A 12,534-nucleotide genomic window follows, 5' to 3' on the forward strand; every position below is an offset into this window, starting at 1 on the left:
ATTGGTTTCCCGTGTGAGTGGGGCTGCGGCAGGGATGTGTGATGTTGCCTTGGTTGTTTAATATTTATATGGATGGCGTTGTAAGGGAGGTGAATGCAACAGTGTTAGGTGGAGGTCTGAGTCTGGTGATTGTTGATGGTAGTGAGTGGAATCTGAAGTAGCTGCTGTTTGCAGATGATACTGCATTGGTGGCTGATTCAGAGGAGAGATTGAGACTGTTGGTAGAGGAGTTTGGAAGGGTGTGTGAAAGGAGGAAATTAAAAGTAAATGAGAATAAGAGTAAATTGATGAAGTGTACGAGGTTGGTAGATGGTAGGAGGATGAATATGATTTTGAATGGTGAGTTGCTTGAGGAGGTAGAGTGTTTTAAGTATTTAGGGCCACATGTTGCTGTGGTTGGAAGAATAGATGCGGAAGTGAAGTTTAGAATGAATGAAGTAGGGAAGGTGCTGGGAGGAATGAGAAAAGTGTTTAGATGTCGTTCGTGTTGAATGGATGTGAAGAGAAGCAGTATGAGGGTGTTGTGGTACTGACTGCATTATATGGGGCTGGAACATGGAATATGGGTGTAGCAGAGAGGAAAAATTTGAATGTTATGGAGATGAGGTGTTTGGGGAGTATGTGTGGAGTGACGAGTATGGATCGACTGAGAAATGATGAAGTGCGAAGGAGAACTGAAGTTGTTCGGGAGATGGCTGATTGAGTTGAGCAGATGGTGTTGCGATGGTTTGGGCATATGGAGAGAATGGATAATGAGCGATTGGTGAAAAATATAACTAGATCTGATATGAGAGGTGTAAGGCTGAGTGGAAGACCATGAATAGGATGGATGGACATTGTGAAGAGAGAGTGGGATGCGAGAGGGATGTCTGTTGAGCAAGGAGGAATGGCTGTGCATGATAGAAATAAATGGAGAGAAATTTCCCAAGGAAAGGGAGGTAGCCGAGACAGTACGACACACTCCCCATTTACTCATCCATTCAGACACATTCATTCTCATCTTAGCCCCAAAGGGGAGAAGGGACAGATCCTCACAGAACCACACAACACAAGGGTCAACTGCGCAATGCAATCAGTGACATCCGCAGCAGGGCTCAACAGCAGAGCTGATTTACCCCTGCCACATCATAATAAACCCCTCCCCTTACCTGCACCTGACCTGACTATCTGATCAGACCAAATGCAGGAGAATATCCCCTCAGGGCTGCGTCATCATTTATACATTCACAATTTCTCTCATTTATTTCTGTCATGCACAGCCACTCTTCCTTGCTCAACAGACATCCCTCTCGCATCCAGCACTCTCTTCACACTATCCATCCATCCTATTGATGGTCTCCCTCTCAGCCTTACGCCTCTCACACCAGATCTAGTTATCTTTTTCACCAATCGCTCATTATCCATTCTCTCCATATGCCCAAACCATCGCAAAACCCTCTGCTCAACTCTATCAGCCATCTCCCGAAAAACTCCAGTTCTCCTTCGCACTTCATCATTTCACACTCGATCCATATGTGTCATTCCACACATACTCCTCAGACACCTCATCTCCATTACATTCAAACTTTTCCTCTCTTCTACACCCATATTCCATGTTTCAGACCATATAACGCAGTCAGTACCACAACACCCTCATACAGCCATCTCTTTACATCCATTCTAAGCGAACGACATCTAAACACGTTTTTCATTCCTCCCAGCACCTTACCTACTTCATTCATTCTAAACTTCACTTCTGCATCTATTCTTCCATCCACAGCAACATGTGACCTTAAATATTTGAAACACTCTACCTCCTCAAGCAACTCACCATTCAAAACCATATTCATTCCCCTACCATCTACCAACCTCGAACACTTCATCACTTTACTCTTATTCTCATATACTTTCAATTTCCTCCTTTCACACACCCTTCCAAACTCCTCTACCAACTGTCTCAATCTCTCCTCTGAATCAGCCACCAATGCAGTACCATCTGCAAACAGCAGCTGCTTCAGATTCCACTCTCCATCATCAACATTCACCAGAATCAGACCTCCACCTAAAACTCTTGCATTCACCTCCCTTATAACACCATCCATATAAATATTAAACAACCAAGGCGTCATCACACATCCCTGCCGCAGCCCCACTCTCACGGGAAACCAATCACTCACAGTATTTCCCACTCTTACACAAGCTCTACTATTTACATAAAAACTTATCACCCCCTTCAGTAACCTACTATCAAGTCCATACAATATTAAAACAGTCCACAAAGCCTCCCTATCAGTTCTATCATACGTTTTCTCTAAATCCATGAACGTCCAAAACACATCCTTGCCCTTTGCTAAATATTTTTCACACACTTGTCTCACAGCAAACACCTGATCCACACATCCCCTCCCTCTCCTAAAGCCACACTGCTCATCACCAATCACTCTCTCTCTGTACCCTCTCTAACTCTCTTAATTAACACTGTATCATACACTGTACCCACAACACTCAACAGACTTATACCCCTAATGCTAGTTCATTCATACTTATCACCCTTGCCTTTATACAGTGGGACCACACAAGCACTTACCAAGTCAACTGGCACCATACCTTTCATAAAGCACTCATTCAACACTCTTACTAACCAGTCAACAATAGTCACTGCACCACCCTTCAGGCATTCCACAGCACACCCATCCATACCTGCAGCTTTCCCTTTTTTCATCTCCTTTACTGCCTTCTCCACTTCCTCCTTCGTGATCAAAGAATCATTCAACTCTCCCAACACATTTATTCCTTGCACCCTTCCATCTGCCACATTCTCAGCCACCCTTTCCTCCTCTACATTTAACAATCTTTCAAAATACTCTGCCCATCTTTTCCTTACTGCATCCATCTCAATTAACATCCTTCCATCCTCTGCTTTTACTCTCTCTTCCTTCCTGGACTCTCCCTTTCGCACCCTTTTCATTTCCTTCCAAAACATTTTCTTATTCTGTTGAAAATTTTTAGTCAACCGCCTACCCCACCTCTCATCTGCTGCCACTTTAGCATCACGCACAGCCCTTCTCGCCCTATTCCTCTTTTCCTTATACCTTTCATAGGACACCTCATCCTTCCTCTGTAGCCAAACTTCATAAACACGTCTCTTCTTAGCCACAGCCATACTTACTTCCTCGCACCACCATTCACTTCCTTTTCTTACACCTCCACCCACACGTCTCACACCACACACCTCTTCTGCATGCCCCACCACAGCACTCTTAAAGAACTGCCATTCCTCCTCCACACTGCCATTTTCCTGACCTTTCACTGCATTCCACTCATCTCTCAATTTCTCCTTGAATTCTATCATTTTCTCTCTTTTATCCAACTCACTCACTTTCACCACCTCCCTGCCACACCTAACTCTCCTAGCTCTCACCCAACTCTTACCTACTCTTAACTTTCCCTCCACCAGGTAGTGGTCAGACATACCTCCACCCTCCCCTCTCAGAACTCTCACATCCAACAATCTTCCTATTACATTCCTGGATACAGCCACATAGTCCATCAATGCTCTACCAACAACCCTTCCACCTTCCTGTCTCGCTCATGTATATTTATAAATATCTTTCTTCTTTAACAGGGTATTTCCAATCACCATCTCTCGCTCAACGCACATGCCTATCATTCGTTCCCCATTTTCATTTCTTCCAGGCACACCATGCATACCAACTACACCTTCAACTGCTACATTTCCCACTCTGCCTGGAAGCAGCAGAGAAAAACCAAAAGAACACGTCACCAGATTCATGAGCTTAAGTATGGAAACGTCCTTTTTTAATTCATTCTTGTTATAGCCACATCATTTTATTTATTTATTTATATACTTTTTTTTATCTTGGAGGATAAAAATGGGTTAAAGAAGACTAGCTCTTGTTATTCCCCGACCTTTCCTGAGCAACACAAAACTGTATTTCGGTAGTAGAACTGAAATTATGGAAGACCTAATTCTCAGTGAACAGTTAAAATGGGTTAAATTTAGGTCATGTACCTTGAATTCTGAAAGAAGTGGTTTCAGCGAAAGGGTTGAAATAGACTAAGTTTAACTTAACATACTTAAAGACACAATGTATCTGGCAAGGAAAGTGTCCAACAAACATTTCCCCTGAGTGTAACGTTCAACCGTCACATTATAAATCCAGGTCCCTAGACTAGTTGCAGGGGCGAAAAGAATTTAAAAGATTTGCACAAAATTGTCAAGATTGGCCCGGGAATCGAACCCGAGTCCTCTCATTTGCGGTCGTTAGTGTGCTTCGGATTACACCACCGTCACCCGCAGAGCAACCCAGGTAAATCCCACAGCCACGTGGGAATCATGACTTAAAGATAATGTGAAACTAATTGTTAATTTGCGACAGTGCTTAGGTGAATGTGTTACATCTCTAGGATAATAATAGTAGTAGAAATAGTAGTAACAGTAGTAGTAGCAGTAATAATAGTAGTAGTAGTAGTAGAAACAGTAGTAAAAATAGTCATAGCTGCAGCAGTAGCAGCATTAGTAGTAGTAGTAGTAGTAGTGGTAGTAGTCGTCGTCGTAGAAGAAGAAGAAGAAGAAGAAGTAGTAGTAGTACAAGAAGAAGAAGAAGAAGAAGGAGTAGTAGTAGTAGTAGCAGCAGTAGTAGTAGTAGTTGTAGTAGTAGTAGTAACAGCAGCAACAGTAGTAGCAGTAGTAGTGGTTGTTGCTGTAATTGTAGTAGCAGTAGAAACTTCCACAATCCCAGGCTCATTTGGACGTGAACCCAGTGGACTGCAGGCTGGAGCTGTCGTCCTGCAGTGTACCCTCCTCCTTTTGGGAAATATGAAGCGAGCTGATGGACGTCTGTATAACCAGACAGGGGAGCGTCTGTATCATGTACTGTACCACCATATGAAGGCCTTCTCCAGGTTAGCTGAAATTAATACCTGTATCTTCGTTTCATTTGATTTCTAAACTTGCATAGGGCAGTAGTCTAGGTGTCATTCGTTCAGCCTGTGGTCTTCGTAGTAACCTCTTTTATGTTCTTTTTTATGGTAATTGTATATTTGTAGTACTGACATAATTTTCCTTAGCAAAGTGCAAGAGAATCAAAAACTGTAATGAGAGAGAGAGAGAGAGAGAGAGAGAGAGAGAGAGAGAGAGAGAGAGAGAGAGAATCGTTCATGAAGAAGTATTCCAAGCTTCGTGTGCTGTTTGGTATTGTGCTACATCATCACCTTTACCAGACCTGCATTGTAGAGCAGCCAATCACTGAGGCATTATCATCGCTGTGCCAACCCGCACAATACGCCGAGCCAATCACAGGACTCAGACTTGACTGATGCTAAACCACACGATTTCGTTCAGACACTTGACAGCTTCTCAGCTGAGCACTGCATACAGTATTAATTTCACAGTGTCTTCTGATATCCCACAAACCAATCTTACCAGTCTGTAATCAGACTTTGAATGTCCATTTGTTGCGCTATCCGAAACGCAATAAACAAAATTTCACTCGATCAAACGAGTACGAGAAGCATTCCACGCGAAACAATTTGACACCGTAGACGAAGTATGTTGCAAAGGTATTCCTAAGCCTGCATTCCTTATAATACGCAACATCACTTGGTGGCAGTATTTGCTCTCTTATCCACAGTTAGTGCTGTTTTTGTAAACGCACATGAAAATTTATTTATCTTTCTTAGACGTCAAGAACAGTACTGATCATTTAGACTATTTCTGGACCCGTCCAACACAATACATTTTTGATGGATACAGTTTTTGAGCAAGAGTAGAACTTCTGGGTACAGTACGATAAGATACAGTGTATGTAAGGCAACGGTGAGACGAGCTCGGGCTTCCCACACTTCACGCACTCGGAGAGGATGGCGGGGCTAAGATACCTGCTAGTTTGGGTGGCTCTCGTTGACGCCGTGCTAGCCAACCCTGCCCACCGAAGAAGCAAGGCGGGTCTGTGTCCTGATGAAACTGAAATCTCTCCCTGCGTCTGTACTTCTGACAATGTATTTCTCAACATGGACTGTTCTGATGTGATCTCCAGTAGTCGCCTTGCTGAAGTCTTCCAAGTCGACTTTCCTTTCTCAGAATTCAACAATTTCACTATCGCACCAGACACACCAACTTCTACCCTGCAAGACCTTCCAAGCGGTGTATTTGGTGAGGTGTCGTTCGAGCAGATCTTCATCCGGAACACCTACATAGAGACCATAGAGGAAGAGGCACTAACGCCATCGATGGAGACACTGCTCCGACTCGAAGTCACCGGAAACAGGATTTCTGTTTTCCCTTTTGAGACGATTCCACTTTATATTCACCTTCAGGCTTTAATCTTGGATGATAATTTGTTTCCCTTCCTCCCTGACATCGTCTCAGATTCACTGAAATACCTATCCCTGTCCCAAAACATTGGTTTGACCTTCACAGTGGACACGTTCAGCCAAGCAGGTGACCTCATAGACATTCAGCTGGCCAACATGGAGCTGACCTACATGGAACAGGATGTCTTCGCTCAGCTCAACTATATTGAGAGCATCGACCTGAGCGGGAACAAGTTTGAGGGCGAGTTGGAGACAGGTTTCATGAGTGTGCCTCTAGACACCCTCAGACACCTGTACCTCAACGACAACACCATCACCGGCATCAAACCACAGGCAATAACAGGTACGTTGAAATGCTTCGATACAATGATGTATTTTTCATTTCATTCTTGTTACATACCCGGTATACACTATATTATGCGGCAATAGAGATATTTTTCTAGCTGAAGAGGTATAGATTCAACTTTCCTTACTCTTTGACTATAAAAGGTCTGGCAGAAGGTGAATAAAATCGTCAATGGCAGCAAGAAGAAATGAATAAATAATGTAATTGAATAAAAGAGGTTAAGTACTTCACTACGATGACTTTTTATTCAATTTTTGCTTCCTTGAGATGATTTTACTTGACTTTGGAGAAACCTTTCCCAATGGTGAAGTTAAAGGCATCATGTTTATTCTCAATGACGTATTTTTATGACATTCTTGCCATCTCCAGACGATTTTGGTCACCTTATGAGGGACTTCTCCACCTCCCTCAATACAAGGGAGGAATCTCGAATAAACTTACTCAAATCGTTTATGAGTCAGAATAAAATACAACACACGTTACCGCACGGTAAGCTTGTTCCATGTCTGTATAAAGCCGTCAGTTACTTGCAGAAAAAAGTTACAAAAAGATCGTACAAGAAATGAGAGACCTAGTACACTTGGTTAGTGATGTGCATGACTAAAAGTTTGTTAATAATTTGTGATAATTTATTGGACAAAATAAATAAAACGACAGTTATGGTAAATGATATCAGTAGAGGTAATTTTAGTAGAAAGAGTAGCATTAATAATAATAATAATAATCTATCTATGTATCTATATGCTTAGGCTGCTTTCCCCCCCAAAAAGGGGGCAGCCGAGACAGGACTACACACTCCCGATTTACTCATCCACACACACACACACACACACACACACACACACACACGTTTATTCATATTATTCGTATAATAATAATAATAATAATAATAATAATAATAATGAATCATAATAATACTGACAAAGGGAGGGAAACAATAATGCACTGCAGACATCGTTGAAATATACACCGCTGCTCCCTTAAAACGTACATTCATAATGCTTTGTTTGTAGCCCACCTTGGTTGGAACAGGAGTTATTTTTTTTTTCAAGGGGCGTTTCTGTGCAACAGCTCATGCTAGGAACGTATAAACGAAATTACAACCCCTAGGGCCGGATCCAGCACTTTCAGAAAGGGGTGGTGTGTGATTTGTAGGAGAATTAGTATTTAATGCATTTAAGGATTCAAAATATCAAAAGACAGTTTTATTTTTACCTGCTTCAGTCATAGCAATACAACACTATGGGCAAATGCAAGTGCAATAAAGTATTTGTTGCAGGTTTTCTGGTAAATAGCAATTCTTTTATTATCATTAGTACACCGAAAACAGGGACAGCGTACACCTCCAAGTCCCCCTACCCCCTAAAGCCGTGGATGCACAATCCAACAATCATGACACACAGCCCAGCAAATCATGACACACAAACCAACAAATCATGACCTTACTAGAGGGGCACTCAGTGGAGCGCATCTCTCCGACAAAGGCAACGTAATTTCCAAACCACTCTTCATAATGGGTTAGCTTTTCTCATTACTGATTAGGGTTTCCGGATTCAGAATCTGTAATACGAACGAGATCGGTCCCAAAAGTTAACTGATTGTTCCCTGGGACATGAGCTATCTACTCATCAAATTTGGCCCAAATCTCTTTTTCAGTTTTTGAGTAATCCTGCTAACAGACAAACTAACAAACATTGGTCCCAAAGGTAATTGATTGTTCCCTGGGAAATTTGGTCCAAATCTCTCTTAGTTTTTGAGTGTCCTGCTAATAGACAAACAAACTAACAATTAAACAAACGAACAGGGATGGCAACATACTCTCCTTGTCAGAGGAGAAAAAAAACAACAACAACAGACCATGACATAAAAACCAACAGATCCTGACATACAAACCAAAACCTCAGGAGACTGGAATGCTAATCATCGCTGGATGGGTTGTGCAGAAACGACTGAACTCTTCATCTGAACAGGGTGGGCTGAAAACTATGAGTCGCATTATTAAAACTAAGTGTGGGAAGGCCTGAACAAGCTCCCCAGTTTTTGCAAATAATTTCTGAAGCAAATGATGATAATATAACATGTCTGACCTTAATCTATCGTTGCTGACTACACCGTAATGTGGGATGCACGTCGATAGTATTTAGCAATATACAAATGCCCCATAAATGGCAGTGATATAATAGCAGCTCGCTCACACCGTGGCACTCTCAGTTTAGGTACATTAGCTGACAGAGCAAAGTGAAAAGTAAAAGTGAAAAGTAAAAGAGGTAAATGATTAGGAGAACTATTGTCTCCATCTGTATGGAAAAGTGTTCTCTTCCTTCTATCCATTTCAACAGGAGTGGATCGAGCAGCCATCATAGACTTCCGTGGTAACAATATCGAGAGACTGGATGAGGAGAACTGGTCTAACCTTGTCGACCAGGTCACTAGGAACGACGCCATTGATCTCAGAGGTTAGCTGTGTAGTTGTTCTCAAATGTCATGTTGTTGATCCCAGCTATCTTGTACATTTAAAGCTACAAAAATTCATGCCTCTTCTACCTCTCTTTCAATGCTGGATTTATAGACATCTGAATATGTCGTAGTGGACTGAGGTGCATATTACCACCCATCTGTGGGGGATTATACGCACCAGTGTCTACTATATCCCATTCAAACATCTATGACCACAGTGATGGGAGAGGCAGGAGAGGGAAATGAAGTGAATAATTATTTAATTTCCATTTCCGCACAGGTAGACTGGATCCACAGTTCATAAAGAATATTTCCCGTCTGGCATTACTAGCCACACACACTGCGTTGCCTGCAGATGTTATATTTGATGGAAACAATGACCTGCTATGAGACTTTTAAGAGCTGCTGTATACAGTATTGTTTGATTTTTTTAATAATCTTAGGTTTTTATGATATGAGTTGCATTAATGGTAAGCCTTTGGTGGATATAAAGAAACGACAGTGCACGTAAAAATGCCTGATAGGATTAATGCTGATCTTGTAGTAATTTCGAGGGCATAATCTACATACCATTCGACCCTCCCCCCTTTTTTTTTGTCCTACCGAGGGAACAGAGATAGGCTACTCAGGCCTGACATTTGAGAAGAAAGTGACTAGTTAGATCGCCACTGAGTGACATTATGTGATCAGCAAACCCCACCCAACCCTTGGGTGAAAACCCATAAGGCCTCCATCCAGTTGAAGCACCTTAATCCAATAGGCCACCAGGCATCCATTTGGTTTTATGGTTATAACAACGTAAAGTAATGAGTTCCTGGGTTACAGGAAACCAGTTGGCTTGGCACTCATTGTAGAGTCGCCGGAAAACAGCAACACAAAGAGTAGGTAGATGGCAGGGGTCCCACAACCTAACATTTAAAAAATAAAAATTTTATCTTATACTAACACATGTACACCTTTCGAAATCATCATCCTCGTGCTTTTTTCCCCACCAAAAAATAAGATGATTTTTGCTAGACAAAAAAAAAAAAAAAAAAAAAAAAGACAAGAAAAGAAGCAAGAAAAAAGATAAAAAACGAGGGAAGCTTTGTCAACAGCATACAGAGTGAGATGTGCCAGAACCTCATTTACCTATCATTCAAGGCCTTGGAATCACAGCCACACTTCAGATTCCATTTACTGACACAGTATACTTTCCATCATTGGTCAGTCTAATTTACCTCTCTCATCAGAACAACATACCCAAATCGTAACTGGAAAAACCCAAGTCCTGTCAGATTAGTGGACTTGTGTTATCAGCTGCTTTTCACACGGCTGTTGTGGGTCGTGTTGTAGGGGAAGACAGACTTAGCTATAATGACTGTCTGCCTTTACCTCTTTGGTATCATGTGGTAGTATATAATCTGTTCTTGCAACCATCTGCATTTACACCTTATGTTGCAACTGGGAGACCTCTCATAGGACAGGGGTTTTAAGGAGGTTGTTTCTAACCCTTTCACTACGAGAGGTCTCTCCAAATTTGAATAAAGGTGGCTGGAGTTGGCAAGTATAAAATGAAAAAAATGTGTCTTTAGGCTGAATGCGTTAATGAGCCTCGTGTTATCGACAGGCATAATTTAAGTGTTCTCCTGGTGACCACAGAGAACCCGCTGCTGTGTGGGTGTGATGTGCTGTGGTTGGCACAGGATGACGCAAAAATGGTCAAGATCCACCAAGAATCTTCCTGTGTGGGTGGGATGCTGCTTCATGACGTTCCTCTCGACGCCCTTCAGGATCTCTGCTGAGTCACTTGCTGTTCGTGGAACCCTGGCGGCCGTCTATGTCAGCATTATTCCTACTGAGCCATTAAATATTTCACTACGAGGACGTCTTCCAGTAATTTATTTTTGCTACGATCATGGAATATTTTTCAACCCCAGAAAGCAATGTGGTAGTGTCGGACGTAATGAAGGCTTCATCTAATCCATTTAACTGCATTCATCTTACCTAAGTTGAGTATAACTGTTGGTTAGTATCCTACCAAGAATACTTTAAAATACAAGTATACGAGTACATAATTTTTATATTGATGCCGTTAACACCTTCAATACCATGATTTTTTCAGTTTATTGATCCTTTCTTCAGACGATTATATTCAAAATAGGAAAAATTCTCAAACTGAAGACGTTAATAAACGCTGTATCCATCCTCACTTTCGAAAGATCTTGGAGGCAGCAAGACTAAAATTAACAAGACGTCCTCGGCGTTAAGGAGTTGATTTATTGTTCCTGTTATTTGTATTATTATCTCAATCATAGCATCTGTTATTGGTTGCCGTCACTGCCATGCTATGGTTACTGTTGCCTTTTATAGTCTACTATACTTCTGTCTTCTATCTGTATTTGACCAACCAATGAATGATTAAATATTTCCAAACAAAGGACTTCTTTTATATTCCATCCTTATATTCTTCTGACTATTTTATTCAACTTGGGAGACACATTTCGAAAGGAAGAGCTGAAAACAGCCTTCATTTACCAATTCTGTACGAGCAGGCTGTCCTAAGCAGACTATGAAAAGCAATAGTAATTAAAGTACATATTTCATAAAAGTTGATGGATTTTTAAATCCATTATTCTATTGTGTATGAAGTTCTTTTCGTTTTTGGTTAGTTAGAACTCAACAAATACAGTAAATACTACAAGTACTAAAATATTGTTATTATTTACAACAATCCATTGCTACATTCACGTTCATTGCAGTACACTCTTTGATGAGAAAATGGAATATTGAACAAACATGCTTTGTTCTTAGTTTAATTCGTTATTACTGTACTGTGTTCACTTAAATTTGGCCTGAAATTATCTCCTTTCTATCTTGAATGCTACAATGTAACAAATGAATAAAGGTGGAATATAATACCAGTCATAATGATGAACTATGGAAATGATTCTGAGCTGTGCCATTGTCCTATTCTGCCATCGAGCTGTGACAAAACATTAACATTAGAATGTGATGTTAGTGACGAAGCAGTGCCAAGGAAAGGATAAATAGTCGCTATATGCACATTGTCTTATTGTTGGACTTTACTGTATGATGTAAGTTGCATGAGGGCGAAAATCCCCACCTATAGAACCTTAAACTGCCGGGCTGTACCAAAACGGGATACCTGGATCAATATCCCCACACGGCCATAATTACCAACAGAAATCGGTGAAACGGAAAAGGTTTAAGGCACATACTCGTTTCACCTTGCTGGAGGATTTTTTAATTTTTGTATCTCTTCCGATTTTGTTTATTTCGCATAATACAGTTGTGTTCTCTCTCTCTCTCTCTCTCTCTCTCTCTCTCTCTCTCAACTGGATAACCTATACGAAGACGAAAACAAACCCTAATATTTGATGGTCATCTATGAAACATCTGCAATAGTTTGAAAT

At 41.2% G+C, this 12,534-nt stretch overlaps 1 protein-coding gene across 1 annotated transcript; it reads left to right on the forward strand.

Moving 5' to 3' along the window:
- The first annotated feature begins 5,862 nt into the window (after positions 1–5,862).
- On the forward strand, positions 5,863–10,902 carry LOC145413959 (oplophorus-luciferin 2-monooxygenase non-catalytic subunit-like). The gene is made up of 3 exons (XM_080283543.1): positions 5,863–6,658; positions 9,001–9,117; positions 10,760–10,902. Exons 1-3 carry the CDS (start codon positions 5,863–5,865, stop codon positions 10,900–10,902), a joined length of 1,056 nt encoding a protein of 351 aa, XP_080139669.1.
- The last annotated feature ends 1,632 nt before the right edge of the window (positions 10,903–12,534 follow it).

Source organism: Coenobita brevimanus, chromosome 12 (assembly GCF_032717465.1).
Source record: "Coenobita brevimanus isolate Jiangsu-jjx chromosome 12, ASM3271746v2, whole genome shotgun sequence".
Lineage (NCBI taxonomy): Eukaryota > Metazoa > Arthropoda > Malacostraca > Decapoda > Coenobitidae > Coenobita > Coenobita brevimanus.